At 36.1% G+C, this 21,389-nt stretch overlaps 1 protein-coding gene across 1 annotated transcript; it reads right to left on the bottom strand.

The window, feature by feature from the left end:
- Nucleotides 1-720: 720 nt before the first annotated feature.
- On the bottom strand, nt 721-20,344 carry LOC135107443 (glutamate receptor ionotropic, delta-2-like). The gene is made up of 14 exons (XM_064017314.1): nt 20,074-20,344; nt 12,793-12,887; nt 11,957-12,078; nt 10,773-10,892; nt 10,429-10,661; nt 10,209-10,331; nt 8,797-8,907; nt 6,576-6,666; nt 5,969-6,272; nt 5,500-5,717; nt 5,166-5,346; nt 4,930-5,029; nt 2,056-2,185; nt 721-941 (listed from the first exon to the last, which is right to left on the bottom strand). The coding sequence occupies exons 2-14, from the start codon at nt 12,875-12,877 to the stop codon at nt 852-854; spliced, it is 1,908 nt and encodes a 635-aa protein (XP_063873384.1). The 5' UTR covers nt 12,878-12,887; nt 20,074-20,344; the 3' UTR covers nt 721-851.
- Nucleotides 20,345-21,389: the final 1,045 nt, after the last annotated feature.

Here is a 21,389-nt window from a genome sequence, read left to right as displayed (position 1 = left end):
TTGTTTCGTCTTTTTAACTGTTGTTTGGCGCTGTGGCGTAATATATTGATCAAATCAGATCAAAGCAATTAATTTATCTTTCACTCCACCAGTGTCAGCAGTACAACACTCATTTACAACAACAAAGAAAATGTGACCACGCAAGATTCAATTCCATGCAGTGTTTGTCATGTATACTGATAATAATGCATGTATGAGCTGGTTCGAAATTGTGATCCAGGTCCGAATCACCGTAGGAATACAGCCGGGTACCAGTGGTCTCTCTTTAGCCGTGAAGATGCTCGGACCTCTGCTAGGGTTGTGATGGTGGACGTGGACCACCACGACACACTGGCTGCTCGTCTGTCACCTCACATCAGGACATTCTTCAAGGTTTGCAATTCATAGTTTTAAAGCAGTGTTCATGTTCATGTCTGAACGTCTTGTAAAGGCGTATTGTATGTTTCATTTTAGTTGTACATGTAAGTAGGATCTTATATATATATATATATATATATATATATATATATATATATATATATATATATATATATATATATATATATATATATATATATATATACACATACACACACACACACCTTCACACAGTCCTTATTTCATTACACTTCCGTACCCTTAAACTTTGTCAGAGATAGGTTGCAGGTCTTATGAATCTGTGAATTCCTGGAGCTGGTGATCCATTCTGCATTTCATAAAAAGGTGATAAGAGTTTTCAAATCGGCTGGAAATTTTATTTATTTATTTTTCTTTATATATATATATATATATATATATATATATATATATATATATATATATATATATATATATATATATATATATATATATATATATATATATATATAGATTTAAGAGGTTTTGATAGGTGAGGACCGCATCTCCCAGATGAGAAGGAGTAATCCTAAAATATGGCTGCCTGCTAACACTGCCATCATGCCCTGCAAGAATACGGGAGTTAGTCTCAGTTTAAGCATTACTAACATACCAATTATCAAATACCAGAAAGTTTGAGTCTTTATCCGGATTTAAAGGTGTTATCTAAATTAGATTATATTCCAACATTTACAGTGAGAGGTCGATAAACTAAGCAGAGACTAATACACCACCAAGGTATATCTATAGACTGACGCCAATGCTAAACTGGTGACGGTTTTTAAGAGGGGAAGTCGTGAAGATCCAATAACAACTACATAGGAATAAGTATCATAAATTCGAGCACCAAGTCATATATATATATATATATATATATATATATATATATATATATATATATATATATATATATATATATATATATATATATATATATATATATATATATATGATGCGATATTGTGCGCGAGACTGAATCCGTGGTTCAAACCATCTTGTGAGTAAGCGGGAGCCCAGAGAGGTCCCGGTTGTGTACTCGTAGAACATATAATTTCCTAAAGCCTATTAACAAACCTAACAAAAAAGAAAAGGAAGCTCAACATAAACTTCATTAATTCCTCACAGGAGTATGACTTTCTACCGAGAACGGTGTTGTTCACTGTTCTGAAGCGAATGGATAATGGGGCGGTGATGCTGAGGGCTGTACTTGCCATGCATGACATTATAAACAGCAGTCTAGGAACAGCAGTGATTCCTTCATGTATAGAGGTCAGGCAAGGATCACCGACATCATGCTTGCTGTTCATCGTATACGTGAATGAGTTCATTAAAATTGTAAAGAAAAATTGTGAATCGGATGGTTCCTTATCATAGTTACACTTGTTGGTGTAAATATGATGATACCAATGTCCTCAGCGGTCAAAGCTTACGCACAAACAAGACAAGATGGCTTACTTCAATAAGTTTGTTTATTTGCTGCATAAAAATAATAACATTTAGAGCCACAATACAAAGAGGACCTGCATTGTACATCAGTTCAGCTGTAAATTCCATGGTTTTCTATGTATCTTCTCGCTCATGCACGACCAGCTTTATCTAGGTAAGCATAAATGTACTGCTTTATACCGCTGTGGCTGAGATAAAAATGGAGGTTGGTTGGCGCAGGTTTTCAATACGTACCCACAGATGTTGTAGGGACAGGGAGGAACTGTTAGTGATCCGCGACGGCGTCTGAGCACAGGCAGTAGAATTATTTATATTATTCTCAACCCATAAATCATATAACCATGCTTCCTGGATCGCCATAATTCTGTGGGACAGTAAAACAATAATAATAATGATAATAGTAATAATAATAATTATTATTATTATTATTATTATTATTATTACTACTATTATTACTATTATTATTATTATTATTATTATTATTGTTATTATTATTATTATTATTATTATTATTATTATTATTATTGTCATTATTGTTGTTGTTGTTGTTGTTGTTGTAATACTAATAATAATAATATAATTATCATTATTATTATTATTATTATTATTATTATTATTATTATTATTATTATTATTATTATTATTATTATTATTATTACTATTATTATTATTATCATTTATTATTATTATTATTATTATTATTATTATTATTATTATTATTATTATTGTTATTATTATTATCATTATTATTATTATTATTATTATTATTATTATTATAAAAATAAATGAATACATAAAATAATTTTCAGCTGCTTTTCTGAAGACTTCAAAGCTGTAGCAACAAGACTCCAAAACTGGGAATAAGAACAAAAACTGTTGAAAACACACACACACACACACACACACACACACACACACACACACACACACACACACACACACACACACACACACACACACACACACACACACACACTCTTCTGGCCTTGTTCATTTCGTACCCAAGACACTAAACTCATTGAACCAGGTATCCGGCATTGTTTGTTATGTGCACAAGACACTGACCCCAATGATCCAGGTCTCAGAATCCCAGAATTATATTCATTATGTCTCTTCCTCACTTGCCTTCAGGTTGGCCTGTCATTGACAAAGCGAACGACATGTGAGCCCTCTTAAAACCTGGACATTTTAGAAAGATCAGACGTCAGGCTTTCTGTGTGAATTGTTTAATCCCTGAAGGTTGGACGTCCACGAAAAGACTTGTAAAAGTATGAGTGGAGTGGACAATGAGTTTGGCTTAAACGATAACTGATGTAGAAAGATAGTAGGTAATAGGACAGAATCCGAAGAGACTCCGCAGTTTACACATTCAGAAGAGTAGTGATCATGTACCACAGCAGCAGTAAAATGATCAGAGAGGAAACTTGTGACAATTGCAGACAGAAGGATAGATTCCGTGGAAGGTTAGTTTGAAAATAAGTGCCAAACTCTATTATGTGTTTGTATTTTATGTCTAGGCCAACAGCAAGTTTCAACAAAGCTCCTAAGAGAGGAGGACCAAGATTCAGCGAGGAAGGCCAGACGATCACTTGTAGAATTGCCATGACGGAGCCCATAATCTCATACTGGCGATCGGATACAGTTTATAAAGTGAAAAATGTTTAACAATCTTCCTGATGAGGATACAGTTTTAGAAAAACTGGAGATTAAAGCAATAAGACGATAGTTTGAAAGGCTAGAGCATGATGAATGTAGAAAAACTTCCAGCAAGAAGGAAAGGTATATGTTGACAGAACTGCAAGAGTTTGACCAGGAAAGGTGTAGTCGCGGAAACAGTTTCGGAGAACAATGGGGTGGACCCCATCAGTTTTCCAAGAGTTAAGGCCAGCGAGGGCATGGAAGACATCATTAGGAGGTATGATAAAATCAGAGGGTAGTGGAGATGGAGGACCAACCCCGGATTTTTTAAGCAAATGTCTGAGAAAAGACTTCAGCTTTATAGATAAATGGAATAGCTGCGATGCCATCAGGATGAAATAGGGGAGAGATGAAAAATAATTGTAGTTATAAATGTTTTAAGATGGGTGCCAGAAATCACGAAGAAAGTTAGATTTACAAAAGTTCTGACATTTTCTGTTAATGAAGATGTGTTTGGTTTAGCATAATTTCGGACATAAATGTAAAGCGCATGAGTTTCGGAAGATAGAAGGACCAGGAACCGTATATGGGCCGCCTCTCTATCATGATGGCACGAGATTATGCGTAGTTAAACCGAAGCTTAGAAAGTTTAGAGCGAGAAAAAAAGTGAAGACTGTACCATTCTATTCCAGACAAGATCGCCTCCGTTATGCGCTCAGTGTACAGGGATGGGTTCCAGACTCGGAATATTAATCATTCCATGGCGTCGAAATAATGCCTTCTTAGTGCTCCCCATTAGCAGAGTCGAAATGCCAGACGCCTCTCTACATCCTATAATCCTGAGGAGGAATTGGAGCGATACGGCAAATACAGAGGTGATAATAATGATCCCATGAGCCCAGCTGAGAGAACAAAGTGACAAAATAAGCAGGATCATATGTTAGGTCCATCATAATGAATATGTCAAGACATAATACGGTTGGGGTGCTACACTAGTTCCTCTTGCTCGTGGAGAATAGCAAAGTTATAGGAAATGAAGGCCAAAGCTCGTGGTGAACATTTAAGCCTCCAAGAATGGAAAGCTATGCCAAAGGGAAGAGTCGGGATGTTCTCCATTTTGGAATTTCGTCAAACTTTTTTTTTCATAATTAGAATAGGTAGGTGAGATTTACAGCACAGATTCAATTACTTTGACTCTAAAATCTAAGCCACATGGTAGAAAATTCAGAAGACTGAAGAGCGTGGGCACAATAGTGGGGCACAATAGTGCGTTGAGTCGTTGTGCAAGTATGTAGACGTAACTTTGGATTGAAAGACATGATAAAGAATGTAAGAGGCAAAAGGTGTCGTTATCAGTCGCACGCGCGTGCACACGCACGCACGCACGTACGCACGCACGCACGCATGCACGCACACACACACACACACACACACACACACACACACACACACACACACACACACACACACCTTCTGTTGAGTTGAGGTACAATGGGGCTTCCCTTTTGCCCCACCACAGATAGGAAAACTGGCAGAATGCGTTCTTTTGCAGTGTAAAAATCACATTGCCCTACAAAAAATTTCTTATTATTTTGAAAATGTTTATATGATTTATTTAGGATGATTATTATGATATTTTGCTTCATAAACAATATTCTAATTTCAATTTATATTATATCATTAAATTTCAAGAGAAAAAAAAGTACCTCGTTTTGTAAAATCATGGCTGATCAAGAGACGAGATATGATTTCCACTGCAACAAGAACGTGATCTCCTCTCTGAAGTAAGGTGTCCATGCTTCTCCAGAATTCGTGGAGCAATTGTAACTTGATGCCGCCAGCCTTCTCCCTTTCGGCCACTTCCCGGAATATCCCGGACCTTGCCGACTAGGAGGTGTGTGTGTGTGTGTGTGTGTTCGTGTATATATATATATATTTATTTTTTTTTTTCAGGGAATTCAGAGGAAATCAAATTGAGCAAGAATGTTTGTTTAAAAAACTAGAGAACAATAGTTTATATATAAGTCAAATGTTACTTACACGATAGTACTCCACTCTGCTAGAGTTGGTTTGCCAGATCATAGTGACACTAGGATCGTCAAGTACATTCCTTAAGCTCTGGTATGGCTGTTGGACATAACGTACCGCCATCACTGACATAAGGTTGCTGGCGTAGCTCCTAACTAGCACTAAGGCTACCAGCAGCCAGGTGGCCATAACTCCGCGTCGCCGCCATGAGTCATGGGATGTTGATATGTCTGAAAAGGGGATTTTTTTTATCTTTTCACTACTAGTTATGTAGAGCTGTGGCTGTACATAACTTGATTTACTTACATGAGAGAGAGAGAGAGAGAGAGAGAGAGAGAGAGAGAGAGAGAGAGAGAGAGAGAGAGAGAGAGAGAGAGAGAGAGAGATGAAACAATGAATCGAGATTTAATCAATATATCAAAGAAAAATCACCAGATACCTGACGGTAGATGGTCTGTACATTCTTGTTAAATTATACCACCTTGCTGTAACAAAACACGAAGTAGTTGGAAGACGTCCCTTCTCCAGCTGGAACGACGCCGAGTCGAGAGTGAAGAGGAACTCCAAGACAATAGAACCATGACAACAGGAACAAGTAGGAGGGTTATTAAGATGCTCAACCACACATAAGCGTCCAGCGGCAGATGAAAACTCCAGGGATCTAATTCTGGCTGTCCTAGTTTACCGACGATGGTTGAGTACTGCACCAAGAGGGGAATACTGTAGTCCACCACCTGGCCGCGGAAGGGCGTGTGAGCAAAGGCTGCCAAAGACATGTCTGCCTCCTGCATGAAAATAAAGTAGTGAATAAATAAATAAACATTTAACAAAAAAATAGAAAAAAATAGATAAAATAAATTACAACCATTATCAAGTGCAAACTGAAGAGTGATTAAGAGCCAAGAATCTCTCTCTCTCTCTCTCTCTCTCTCTCTCTCTCTCTCTCTCTCTCTCTCTCTCTCTCTCTCTCTCTCTCTCTCTCTCTCTCTCTCTCTCTCTCTCTCTCTCTCTCTCTCTCTCTCTCTCTCTCTCTCTCTCTCTCTCTCTCTCTCTCTCTACAGCCACATAATATTAAGCATATCACTTACTTCTCTAATTAACATGCCAATCATGCCAGACCAGGTTCCATCAACGTTCCTGGTGCCGTATACATTTCCTGCAGCATATGCCATGTTACATCTGTGATAAGTAACAACATAAACATGAGAATATTAGTGCTTACGTAATGCTGTGGTTCAGATTGACCTACAAATCTAGAGGAATCTATTTACGATGTATTTGTGGTGTATTTGCTCCACAGACTATTGCCTGTGATCTGTGGAGTAATTACGCTGCCAGACAAGTGACACAAACCAGTGTTTCTGCTACAATCCAATTAGAAATGTTTATATGAGAGATAACGGAGTATTTATACAGAATGCTACCGAGGCGCCGCTGCTAATATACGAGTACACCTTTTCACTGACTCACTCTCCGCTCTCCACTCCATTAAAACTCTGACCTCAAAGGACAACATGCACATCCTGCACTCCATCCACCACCATCTTGAGACACTCAATTGAAAACGTATATGTCTCCTTTCGCTCTGTGCTTGGCATTACAATACTAGTACAAAACCAGCGGTAACCTTTTTTTCTTCCCCGTAATTCCCTTTAAGAACAACACATCATGACGCTGGGGCACGTAGTTTTCGATCAGCCACAAAGTACGTCACCGCCAACAGCGACCTTACGAGCATTCTCTGTTTCCTCTACGGTGACACGGTAGTTGGTCCGACATACACTAGGTTTTCTGCTACTCGCAGATACTTGGTGACGGATCTGTCCCCTGTTTACACTGTCTCGAACCACAGCATTGGTTGGTGTACTACATCCTACAGTGCCCAACAAGTCACTCCGTCACTTCATCCCTGCCATCCGTGAATCTGATTACGTCAGAGCTGCGTATATTGTTGCTTTCTCTCCTCTACCCATCTTCGCTGCCTTTGCTTCGTCACACCCTCCCCGGTTAAATGTACCTTTATCCTAATCATGAACAACACCGACGTGCTCTCAGTTTAGGTCATGCTTTGATGTTATGGGGAAAAAAAAAAGCTTCATCCACTCTGAGTTTAGAGAAAATTAAACAATCTTCCACCGAAGGCAATCTGTGACTTTCATACTTAAAACAATGTATTACATCAAGCAACTTAACATCCAAAATTACATTCATTCCTCTGTTATGATTCATCCTTATTAATTTCACTTTATATGTCATTCGCTCTCTTTTACATATTCAAAACTCATTATCGCCACAACTTCTCTGAGTCAGCCACCAGTGTAAACATTATCTATAAACAGCACTGAATCGGACAACATTTTTCTACTAACAATATTTACAAGACTCAAACTTCTACTTAACATTCTTGCATTGATCTATCTTGTAATACTATCAATATAAACACTAAACAACCAAGGAGACGAAACACATCACTAGAGAAGCCTTCTCGAGCACGAAACTCGCATTACTCCACACACTACCACATTTTTTTTTAGATTTTGCAAGCCTTTCCTCCACACACCAATAATATTCTAACCCATTATAACTGTTACACATTTGTATTTAGTAATGTGATTTGAGGCAAATGTAAATAGAAAAAGTTCTTAAAGTGATTTCTCAAATTACATGAAAAAATGAATATATATATATATATATATATATATATATATATATATATATATATATATATATATATATATATATATATATATATATATATATATATATATATATATATATATATATATATATATATATATTTATTTATTTATTTATTTATTTATTTATTTATTTATTTATTTATTTATTTATTTATTTATTTATTTATTTATTTATTTATTTATTTATTTATTTATTTATTTATTTATTTATTTATATATATATATATATATATATATATATATATATATATATATATATATATATATATATATATATATATATATATATATATATATATATATATATATATATATATATATATATATATATATATATATATATATATATATATATATATATATATATATAATATTTATTTATTTATTTATTTATTTATTTATTTATTTATGTTTATTCATTTATTTAATTATTTATTAATCTATCTATTTATATATTTATTTATTTATTTATCTATTTATTTTTATTATTAAAAAAGTTGAAGGCTTGAGTTAACTGGACAGGAATATATGGAATATATGACAGGGATATAGGAGTTAGTAAAAATTCTAAGAATAAGAAAATATGTAGAAACAAAGGAAAAAAACTTACGTAAAATTCATCGCTTCTGCCATGTACGCGATCAACGGTTGGTTGCAGCCTTCGTTCTGTTTCTCACCTATCTGTTCCCTTGCAATCTTCATAACTGGTCTTTCCAAAAATCTGATGAACACCAATGATTCTTTTGTAGTGTCGTAATGGTGTCTTGTTGTGATTCAAAAAAAATAATCATAGTTGTGGTTCCTCCGGGGTCACAACAGTTGGTGACCTTAAAGTGACCATAATAACTGGTGACCCCGGAGGAGCCATAATAATTGGTGACCACACAACATTCTACTTTAATGGTTTCATGTGTAATTACTGATAACCACCTTTGTTTTCTTTCTATTCATCAACAAATCTTCTATGTGGTTTTATTCTTTTATGGCAAAATTATTTGGTATAGTTCATTTATACAATCCTTATATTATATGTGTATTACAGTATCATCGGTAAATATGCAGCTATTTTAGCACGGTTTAATTATTTTGATTCCTAATTTTCTTTTTTTTTTTTTTTCTAATTCTTGAAGCCATAATTTTGATACCTGTCTGGATGTTTGTGAAAAAAAAAAAAACTATCGTCTTTTAAAGTCAGCAAATAAAAACCAATAAAAAACCTTACTAAGAACTTGAAATAAGAAGAGAGGGAAGTAGTGGTAATAGCCAGCTATGGTAATAACAGATAGTGTTGGAATTACACAGATAAAGCAATGAAGTAGAATTTGCAGATAAATCTGAAGAAATCCAAGGTGATGCTCATTATATAATATATATATATATATATATATATATATATATATATATATATATATATATATATATATATATATATATATATATATATATATATATATATATATATATATATATATATATATATATATATATATATATATATATATATATATATATATATTAAACCATGAAAATAAAGTAGACGATAAAGCTGCAGAAGATTATTACAACTATATTTCAAACAAAAAGTAATACTACAAGATGATGGAAAAGAAGTCAAAGATATCTTATGAAAAGTAATTTTACACAATTGTTCAAGAGAAAGGTTTATGTAATATTCTACGAACTTGAATTTATGTATTAGAAACCTTCAATCTTATGAAAATCCTGAAATAGAAACATCAGTGTTCAAAGGGATAAGATGAAAACATCATGATATAGAGAATGGATCAATATTGAAGGTATCTTGATTGAAATGAAAAAAAAAACTGGAATAAGAAGATAACAAAATACTTGGCTAGGGATGAACAGCAGAAAAGTGGATGCAGACACATAAATTTTTGCTGGAATGGCTTGGGATACACAGGCATCCAAAAGAAATTACTGAAGAAGGGTGGGAAAAGCTTTACTGCATGTTAAAGATGATTTGAAAGAAAACAGATTAGAAAATAAAAACGAACCACTAACTTGGTGTATTTGTCAGGAAAAATAGGAAGATCAGAAACCCAAGTGAGGCCCATTGATGACAATGTTGCTAGTTGAATCTTGCCTCTTGCGGGCGTTATGTTCGGTAAATAAATAAAAAGTCCACTGTTGAAAGAAAAAAAAAAAAAATTTGTCAAAACATTGTCAAGTTACAAACAGTTTAAGATAATAGTTCATGAAACAAATGTTTTGCCTGCGATACCTTGTCACTGTACTGGAATCATCAAAGGTGAGAATCATAGCATCCATTCTAGAAAACACCTTGTGAAAATAATCTATGCTCTCAAGGCGACGAATCGGAAGCTGAGTAATCGCAAGGAGTTTCGTGGACGATACCAATAGCTGGTTCTTCATCGATAATTCAGCAAAGGTACCGAGGACGATGGGGTTGTCGGTTACCAGTATCACCATTGCACACCACGACACCATTCTCATCTGCAAGGGAAGTGATGCCTACGCTTAAAGCACCTACGCACGTGCCAGGTGAGAATATATTGTGTGTGTGTGTGTGTGTGTGTGTGTGTGTGTGCCCTTGCTTTTAATTACCTGCCGCGCCTGGACAGTAACCACGGACATCCAGTCTTGCTGTGTCTTGTTGCTTTCTTGTCCTTTCACCGCCGTAAACAGCCCGAAGCCACGTGGAAGGTTTACAGCCATCAGTGTTTCCTGCAGATGTTCGTTAGCGAGTAAACATGGGCGATATACTAATGCAGTATATGATTATAAGGGGACCTTAAAAAATAAGGAGACAGTTAATTTGTACAAGGTAGCTACAAAACACTTTCTAGCTGCCATCATTGTCCAGAATTTTATTCAGTTTTGTCTTGAAAGTATCTAGGATGTGCAATTTAAAATAAAACTATCTTCTGGTATTTTCTAAGTTTGCCATATTTACCCGAAGATGGAGATGGAAATTTATTTAATTACCCTTATGACAAGGGTTAATATGTTCTCGCTAAGTTTGTTCCACTCGACCACATTCTTGTTTAATTTATTCCATTCGTGTACTATCCTCTTTGTGAACCAATTTCTCTCTAGTCTTCTTAAATTTCATTTAATCTAGCAAGTGACCAATCCTACGCGCACTCATCCACTAGTTAAATGAACCTGATACTGCATCTCCATTTAACAAGATTTAGATATATCTATCACATCATCATGCACTACTCATTTGCCCGTGTGCGTAAGCCAGACTAAAACATCTCGGCTACATACACAGACAAACAGAGACAGACAGACAGACAGACAGACAGATGGAGAACGACAGACGGACAGACTACCAGAGAAGGTGGGCCGTTGTTACACTACTCGTTTCAGAAACTTATCTTAAATAACCTTTACATGGCTCATGATCGCGGAGTACATTCAAGTAGTCTACATCTAACTCCCATAATACACTTTTATGCTGCTGCATTAATTTATGTAATAATGATATTGCAACATTTGTAGAAAGTTTTGGAGTCTGTAGACATTGATTACCTACTAGTAATTCCTACCGAATTATCAACATAACTATCTAAAATGTTTCCGACGTAAATGAACACTTTGATACCCATCCTATTGTCCTATAACATATTTTATACCTGTCAATTTCAGCTTCTGTAATCTTATATTTTCTCGTATGCAACCAAATCTCCACAATATATATTACATCAGATTCGTAATTCATGGATAGTAAATTTTCCCTGGTGAGCTGAAGTATATTCGAGAACTATGGCTATAATACTTACCACAGCAGTAGAAGTCAGAGAGAAACCATCGTCGATGAAAAGTAGGTGGTTGCATCGCGGATCTGTTGATGTTTCCATTATTTCGACCAGCGCCGCACGTATGCCAGAATATGCATGCTTTCCTGGAAAAAAATAAATAAAAAAATATATATATATATATATATATATATATATATATATATATATATATATATATATATATATATATATATATATATATATATATATATATATATATATATATATATATATACACACACACACACACACACACACACACACACACTTCAGTCTTTTACTTCGTGTATCTTTTCACCCTGGATACAGCAGAACAACAACTACTCAACTAATATATGACAGTGCAGGCTCCACTTCAGCATGCTGTCCACAAACTTATTACCTCTCTTTCAACAGTTTTTTTTTTTTTTTATGTATAGAATTTAACTGCAAATACTATGCATACTTGAGGTGATACATAGATAGGTAAGCAAACTCAAAAATTTGTTACACATTCATCACGATACAAACTGTCCCATGGACGAATCCATTGATAACAGGCTATTCATATTGCCATCCCCGCGTGTGGTTAGTGCAGCTGCACCTGCATAAATCGAGTGGGCGGCACTCGTATATGAAGCAATAGGATTCGAGCTTTCACAGTGACGCTTCATGAAACAGTGGAAGCCTTAGTCGAACACGCCATGTCGAGACCACTGGGCTGTTCAGTGTGAAAATCGACAAGCAACATTACAATTATTTTTCATTTTTTTTCATGTGTGTGTACCTATGCGTACATTACCGTAGCACACACACACACACAAACATAGGTTTCTCACCAGTGTCATGTGGTACTAAAGTCCCAACTTCGTTCACGGACGTGCCCAGCAAGAAAAAGAGAAAGGTGGCTGGCAGTATCTCCATTGATTATATCCTGAAAAATTGAGTAATGTTAGCACGGCATATCGTTTCATTCATTAACTCCTTATTTTCCTGTATGATTTTTATCAGTTTACAAATTTAGAAAGGAGGACAAACCCGATCATGCCTGTGAAAATCAGATATGTGGATGACGATACCTATATATACATTATAAATTCCAGTATATAGGGTGTAACGCGAGTTTCTGCAAATACTGAAAGAGGTGAAAGAACGTGTAATTCTAAATAGAAAATATTCTTTACACACATGTATTTTAAGGCTTTGTTTACCTGTCAGAGGAGCTGAAAATGTATGGGTGTACTATGCGTGTAGCTATGAGATGACGGACAGACGGTTGCATTGTCGCAGCCTCGGAGGTGCCACTTGCTCAAATTACGAATGCTTTTATCTTATTTTTTGCAGGCTGTGGAATATTACAGTATCTTATAACAAGACAAATGGTGTTAAAAAGCATGTAATTTACCGATAAACGTTACATGACAACATTATTGCGGTGATTAAAAGTACCCCTGTAAAATGCTACTCAGCTGTTTTCAAGGTGGCTCAGACTCGCTCCTCCCTCCTCCCTCGATTTGATGATGTCACGTAGCATTTTAAAGGGGTACTTTTAATCACCCCAATAATGTTGTCGTGTAATGCTTTTCGGTAAATTACATGCTTTTTAATACCGTCTGTCTTGTTACAAGATACTGTAATATTCCACAGCCTGCAAAAAATAAGATAAAACTATTCGTAATTTGAGCAAGTTGCACCTCCGAGGCTGCGACAATGCAACCGTCTCTCCGTCACCTCATAGCTATAAGCATAGTACATTCATACATTTTTAACTCCTCTGATAGGTAAACAAAGCATTAAAATGCATATGTGTATAGAATATTTTCTACTTTGAATTACACGTTCTTTCACCTCTTTCAGTATTTGCAGAAACCCGAGTTACAGCCTGTATAGAACCTCTCTTCACTGCTTCCAATACTCACATTCTATTACTCACTGCACCTCATGTATCTATGGCTACTGACAGTGGACCCGTCTCTGTTACCTCCTACTTTCTTTATTTTCATTTACAAAACATTGCTCGCTGTGTCTCTGTTTTTTCCTACTTCATTTTCATTTACAAGACAAAGCTCGCTGTTGCATGTATGTACGCATCAACGTATCAACGTATCGTCGCGATTGAATCTTCAGAATTTTATATCATATGGCTAAGACTTCATTGTCCTTTTTTGTATTAATTAGATTTAGTTATTCTGTGTATATGTTGTAACCTACGCTTCCGAAGAAGAAACGAAAGACAAGATTGAAAAAAAAAACAAGATTGTAAAACAAGAAAGACAAACTAATGATGAAAGAGGAAAGGTAGAAAAAGAAACTATTCCAAAGCAGTTATTTAAAAAAAAACAGTTTCTGAAGATAAGAGGCTGTCGCCAAAGTAAAGAGGATTAAACAGGTCGAGGGGGAAAGTTGGACGCTACGAACTCTAGATGCTCAAAACAGGAAGACAGTCATAAACCATCAAAGCGAAGGCAGCCCACGGAATTTTACAGCACTTTTCTTTTTTTTCTTTTTTTTTTTATAGAAGAATGACTCTGGCCCAGGGAAACAAAAATGAAGTACAAAAAAAAACTAGAAAGGTGCAAGCACGGAGGAATAGTTTCGGAGAACAATAGGAGGGACCCCATCAGGTTAAAGCCAGCGGGAGCATGAAAAAGATCATTACGAAGAATTTTAATAGGAGACATGAAATAGTCGGAGGGTGGAGGAGAGAGAAATACGCCCTGAATCATCCAAGGTAGAGTGGCGAGAGAGACGAGGGCTTCGCTGCCCCACCGCCATGAGTCGCCACAGGGGGAAGACAGGTGTTCTCCGGCGGTAAAGTGTCAAACGGGCACTAACTAGTTCCCGCTGGCTAATCGTGGAGGGCAGATAGCTGTGGCCCTTCAGGCACGGTAATGCTTTTCCACGGCATCGTGTGTGCTCATGACTCTTCTGCTGCGAGATAAAGCTTATCATTTGTCTCGTAGGTCTTGCTCACCATGGTCATCTACTACCACTTCAGACACTCACAGCAACCTGCAGGGGCGTGTTGGTGGGGTGTTCACGTGGGTGTTCAGTCTGAGTGGGCGATATGGGTCTGTTTCCTGTATTGACTAGGCAGAGAAAGAGGCCGGGTCGTCTGAGGAAGCCGTGTCACTTCCCTCCCCGCTCTCCTTGTGGCCATTACGATATTCTGTTAGATATAACGCTCGCCGAGTCTTCCGAAATAGTTCCCCCCCCAAACGCACAGATAAATCGGTGATCGCTCATTACCAATCGTTGCTGGACACCAGACTGCTCGCCGAGTGGACGTAAGTTATCTGCGAGCGGTTTGCAAAAACTCGGCTATCTGGCAAAATTTGCAGTCACACCAGCAGAAACAACTGATTCACGACTACAGTTGTTCTCTCTGACTGATTCCTGGTAGTTTTAAATGTAGCTGCAACATTTCTAGACGTCGACTACTCGGAAACATTAATTATCACGCTTCCTGATTAAAACCAGTGATCGACCGGGAGTCTGAGATAGAAGTGACTGGGGCTTAAGTTGCAACAATACTTCAGCTGATCTCTTAATATTTTGTCCTTAGCAACAAACTTGAATGAAACTAAACGACTAACTGTTTTTTGCTATATAATCTATTTTCTTGAATTTATTGGTACATTTTAGACACTCACCGACATAATATTGCATCTTTTACTATCTTCTACTGTTATTTATATGGTTACACCTCTTTCGAACCCGCAAACTGCTTGCTTACCTTACGACCTTCCGAGGCATTTACGCACAAGAATTGTACTTACTTTCAGCCTTGTTATATCTACCTACCTACCTTACTAATGCAAGCGTCAGCCAGTATCTTCATTCTTCCATTCCTTTCACTGGTGAACTATGGAACTCTCTTCTTGCTTCGGTGTTTTCCCATGCCTACGACTAGAACAGTTTCAGAAGAGGAATATCGAGATAACTCAGAAACTTTCTCGGATATTCTACTTATTTCTTTACATTTATAGTACTTTTGTTTATCTGTAAATTCACATAACTTCCAGTATCTTGAGTCAGTTTGTTTATTGTCAAATGGGTTTAATGAGTTAACCGCGGCAGTAAATTATTTAGGTATCTGTAGTAATGCTAAATGGGCAAGTGTCCTTAAGCAGTGCGGTATTAGATCCATTATTTTATCAACTTATATTAATGATTTGATTACTTTAAACTTTCCGATGCTAATGAGGTTTGATACATTAATGATCCATGTGCTTGAACTTCCTTGGTATTGATGTGTTGTTAGTGTTATGATGGTTATAATGACAGTATTTCTTCATTTATATTTTATTTTACTTGTTCTGTTGATTGATGACTTTTCACAACATTTTAAGCGTACTTAAACATTTTTTCGTAGTTGATGATCGTTTGGTGCGCCACATTTACTCTATTCATAGTAAATTGGAACAGCTTTTTGTTAACTTTTTTTTTCTCGTTAAGCACTAATTACGTTTACAAAAAATATCATAACACTATTCACGCCCTCAAGGCGTTACTGTTCAATGTCTTGACTTGAAATATAACATTGGCAAGAGCTGGCAATAGCTAAATGTGTGTGCGTGTGTGTGTGTGTGTGTGTGTGTGTGTGTGTGTGCCATCTTTACTGGTTAAGTGTTGGCATGACTAGTAGGTTCAGTAATGGAAATGCTGGTCTGTCAGTGGTAGAGCAGTAGCTTGTGAATGGCACTCACTCCGATAAACAGTGATGGACATCGTTCTGAAATAAGCATTTTTTTTTAATCCACTGGCACGTGTTCGAGAAAATCATATTTTGTGTAATAACATAGGTATTAAAAATTCTCTGCTTCTATACAGAGATATTTCTTCAAATCCATTGTTGGGCTTCCTCTTGGGAAATGTTACTGAATCTTGGTGCTCAGGATTATGAGTAGTAGATAAGTTTTCATAATATTTGTCTTTTGTTGTAAAGATATCCTGATAGTCACATTTGAAGTGCCTATATAATCTAAGTCTTGTATTAATATGCCCCTCCCGTTGCCATCGTCGTATCCACCTATAGACTGTGGTGACGCTGGAGCCGGTGTGGCGTGCGATGGTGCGGAGAGACATGCCGTGGCTCCACAATAACACAAACTTGGCTCGCTCCCACGGGGTAGTTGGTTGCGTCCTTCGCCGCATTTCCATTCTGTTAATATAAGAACACCTGGTTGCTTAAATTTTAGCCTATCAATATGAGAAACTAAAAGTATCTCGATCTAATTATGCACTTTAGTATTGAAAACCTCTCCTTAGATAATGCGAGAGAACAAAATTTGAAACGAAATTATGATAGTTCTTGAGAACCTCTTCCCAACTATTGAGTGCAAGCATTGTTCTACGTATATATTCCTACAAACATGATGCACGATATAAGGGGCTTATTGAATATTGAAGAGGAAAAAATAAATGGTGCCCCCGCGTTGGTTTGCCTCAGCCTGTCTGGCCTACAGCAGAATACAAGTCATACCACCATCTGCCGGATCGAGTGAGGTTAGAAATCGTACTTTTAAGTCTGTCCTCATTTCACTCTATCTTGCAGCATTCACATCATCGTCTGAACTATTTATAATAGTATTCCACCTTAACTAAATTCAATACATAATATGTGAAACCTGCATAATCTATTTCTGTACTTAATTTTACATATTCAGTTTTTTTTCTTTATTTTATTTTATTTTTTATTTATTTATTTATTTATTTATTCATTTTATCTATCTATTTATTCTATTTTATTTATTTATTTATCTTTTTTTTATCTGATAGTAAGACAAGCTTCGTATTTACACCAAGATATTACAGCAGTGCATTTAGCAGTACTGATCATATAAGAGGGTTAAAGGTCAGAGCTTATTTACATGACTGTTGCTCCTCTTCAAGCAAGATTAATTATCAACCATAATCATCATCTTCATCATTAATATCTTTGCAATATTTTTATAGATATCAATAATCAAAGAGGTATGAACACATTGGCACCGGACCATTTAAAGGTTAAAGGAAGTTATTCATATCTGGCGTACACAGTCTTTATAATCGTTACGGCAGCGCTACTAGAAGAAACTCGTGGCATTTCATCACGAGATGCGTCACGATAGCGGAACGACTCCGCCACGAGGGCGCTGCACGTGCTTCATGACTGTTGTTCATGTGTCACGAGTCATGAGGAATCACGACAGTGACATGAGGTCGTCACAAGCGCCGCCTCTTCGCTGTGCAATTGTGAGAGGTATAAGAAAAAGCACTGCGTCTCCTTCTCCAACTGCGAAAGTGCGTTCTTCTGCTCTTTACCACCGATCTACATAGACGTCCACTAGTCTATCACGTCGATTGCTTTTGGGATGCGGTATTGTTGCTTGCTGTTGGTCATTGTCTGTGTGGTGCACATCTTCTGGCTCCCATATCCCTTCTCCGTCACTGAATGTCTTCGAACATTTTGAGATGCTGAGTTGTCTTGCGGTGCTTGGTGACAGCTTGTATTTTTTTTTTTTTTTCATGCAAGGCCACTGGCCAAGGGCAAAATAAAATTATATATATATATAAAAAAAAAAAAGCCCACTTAATGCCAGGTATGCGTGTCAGTGTCTGTCTGTGTGTATGCTTGTGTGTCCTTGCCCATCAGTTTCACAGATATACATTCGGTGTTTACTGACTTTTCTCTTGAAACAACATGTAAAACAGTCTTTGATATACTCTCTTTGTATAATATGTGTTTCTTTTTTTCATGCTCATCCATGTTTTCCTTTTGATGCACAGTGAAAGTTCACTTAGGACATGTTTCTACATTATTATGTACCACATTTTAACAATTATGTTATGATATTTTTATTTTGCAATGTTTGAAAAATTCTTTTCGTTTTAACGTACCGTTAGTATCCATTTTCTTACGTTCTTTTCAAACATTTTGAAAGTGATGTTTGCGGTTTTTATGCTTCATTTTCTGGAAAGTTTGTTTTTGGAAAGTTGTGTTTGTAAGAGTATTTGCGTGCTTTTTTAATGTTTTGGAAAGGTATGCTTTTCATTGTTTTACAAGGTCACAGTTTACTTTAGAGCGTTCATTTTAGAGTTCAAGTTAGTTCTAATTTTATTGCTTATTTCAGTAATCGTAAGTGAAGTATTCCTATTTAAATTAATATAAGTATGGACTGTATTATGTTTGCGCTTTCTGAATTTTATATTTTGTAATTATTTTTATTGTAAAACTGTGGTAGATATACAACTACTAGTACTACTATTACTACTACTACTACTCTACTAGTTCTTCTACTACTACCACTACTACCACTACTACTACTACTACTATTACTACTACTACTACTACTACTACTACTACTTCCACCACCAGTATTGTGTGTGTGTGTGTGTGTGTGCGTGTGGTGATCAGCATTAACTATATTAAATCGTTTCAACAATCTGAACACTCCTAATAGATCACATTGTATCCTCGCTTCAAGAGGCTAAATATACTTACGCAGTTCGTTAAGACTTCCTACATGGAGTATATTTCTCAGCCTTGGCATCGTTTTAGTTACTCCTTGTTGCACTAGCTTTGCTTTAACCATTCTCTCTCTCTCTCTCTCTCTCTCTCTCTCTCTCTCTCTCTCTCTCTCTCTCTCTCTCTCTCTCTCTCTCTCTCTCTCTCTCTCTCTCTCTCTCTCTCTCTCTCTCTCTCTCTCCTAAGGGAACAAAAGCTCAAAAACTAGACCCAGTATTCAGATGCTGTTAAACCATGACATTTATGACAATTATATTTGGATGAGAATGTATATATATATATATATATATATATATATATATATATATATATATATATATATATATATATATATATATATATATATATATATATATATATATATGTATGTAATTAAGCATTATACTAACCTTATTTTTCACTAATTATTACGTCGTCTGACTCAACAGTTTTTTTTTTTTTCATTATTCTAGAAACGCAAAGTGTCTATCATGATTTGTTTTTCCATTAGTAAAAGCAATATACACTGTATATTTAAATTTCGAAAGGAAAATTTTAAATTGATATAAGTTTATAACAAGAAAACTAACAGATGAAGATGAAGGTTGATGCGTACGAATGAATATCTTACCTTTTGTTTTATTATGTATGGTAATAATGATGCGCCAAGTAAGCAGTACGGGATGCAAGAAAAATCGCCAGCGACGGTCAGACCACCGACTTCTGCACGTCTTCACGGCTCGATGTTCAGGTGACGAATGAAGCTCCACCTTTGTACGCCTTGCTATATCCATTCGTAGGCATGTGTACACGGAGCCTCCTCATTCGTTCATGTCACTGACACAGTTAACCGATTTCTTATTCTGATTGGTGGATTCCACCTACTAAGAAAATGTAAAGGTTATCACTACCTCCCAGCATTTGCTTTTTTTGCCCAGTTTTTCAATACACTTATATGTTACAATAGATGAAAATAGACTGTGTGTGTGTGTGTGTGTGTGTGTGAAGTTAAACAAAGGAAAAGAATGTATGTGTGTATATATAATATTCATTTTTTATTATTATCTGTGATACAGGTACAAATTAACATGATGAGAGAGAGAGAGAGAGAGAGAGAGAGAGAGAGAGAGAGAGAGAGAGAGAGAGACAGAGATTTATAAAACTGAAAAGCCTAATGTCAGCATCAAAAATTATTTTCTCTCTTTCTCGCATGTTCTCACCGTCAGTATCCTGAAAATTATCATTACCATAATTATAATTATAATTATAATTGTGATAATTATCATTACTATTATCATCACCAGTAGTAGTAGTAGTAGTAGTAGTAGTAGTAGTAGTAGTAATAGTAGTAGTATTGTTGTTGTTGTTGTCGTTGTTGTTGTTGTTATTGTTGTTGTTGTTGTTGTTGTTGCAACAATAATAATTATTATCATTATTATTTCCATATTTTCGTGTCTTTTCATAGACGTCCAACCTTTCAGGAATTAAACAACTCACGCAGGAAAGCCGCAAAACGCCTGACATCTGATCTTTCTGTAATTTCTGGCTGAGGAGGCAGAGCAAACGTAGTGTTACTCAGTGGCTCAAAAAGCCAATTCCATCACTTATCAACTTGACACAACATTCCAGATAAGTATCCCTTCTTTAATGAAACTCAACCACACTCAACTGTCCTCCTCTTCTAGACTGAATTTTTACTTTCTCTCATCCCTTTCACTGATAAACTCTATAATTCCCTGTTTGCCTTTGCATTTTCCCTTCCTATGACTTGAATTCTTTCAAGAGGGAGGTCTCAAGAATCTTCTCCAACTTTCTTTGAGGAATGGTACCTCAGTAGGCCTTTATTTTCTTCTTGTTGCTCTTGGCCAGTACCTCTTCCCTACATCAAAAATGACTGATGGACTGTGATCATATGAAGGAATGTTATGAAACGGTTGTTGGATGTGA

Source organism: Scylla paramamosain, chromosome 15 (assembly GCF_035594125.1).
Source record: "Scylla paramamosain isolate STU-SP2022 chromosome 15, ASM3559412v1, whole genome shotgun sequence".
NCBI classification, from domain to species: Eukaryota; Metazoa; Arthropoda; class Malacostraca; order Decapoda; family Portunidae; genus Scylla; species Scylla paramamosain.
The sequence above is the reverse complement of the archived record's forward strand: the minus strand, read 5'-3'. Positions and strand labels throughout refer to the sequence as shown.

Bases quoted from the DNA above. Each gene is read 5' to 3' on its own strand.
- LOC135107443 (XM_064017314.1), bottom strand. From the start codon at position 12,877: ATGGAGATACTGCCAGCCACCTTTCTCTTTTTCTTGCTGGGCACGTCC. The intron at 5,347-5,499 runs GTAAGTAACATT...CACACCTCCTAG, and splicing joins GCAGAGTGGAGTACTATCGT to TCGGCAAGGTCCGGGATATT. The intron at 942-2,055 runs GTACGTATTGAA...GTATTCTTGCAG, and splicing joins TGTCCCTACAACATCTGTGG to GGCATGATGGCAGTGTTAGC.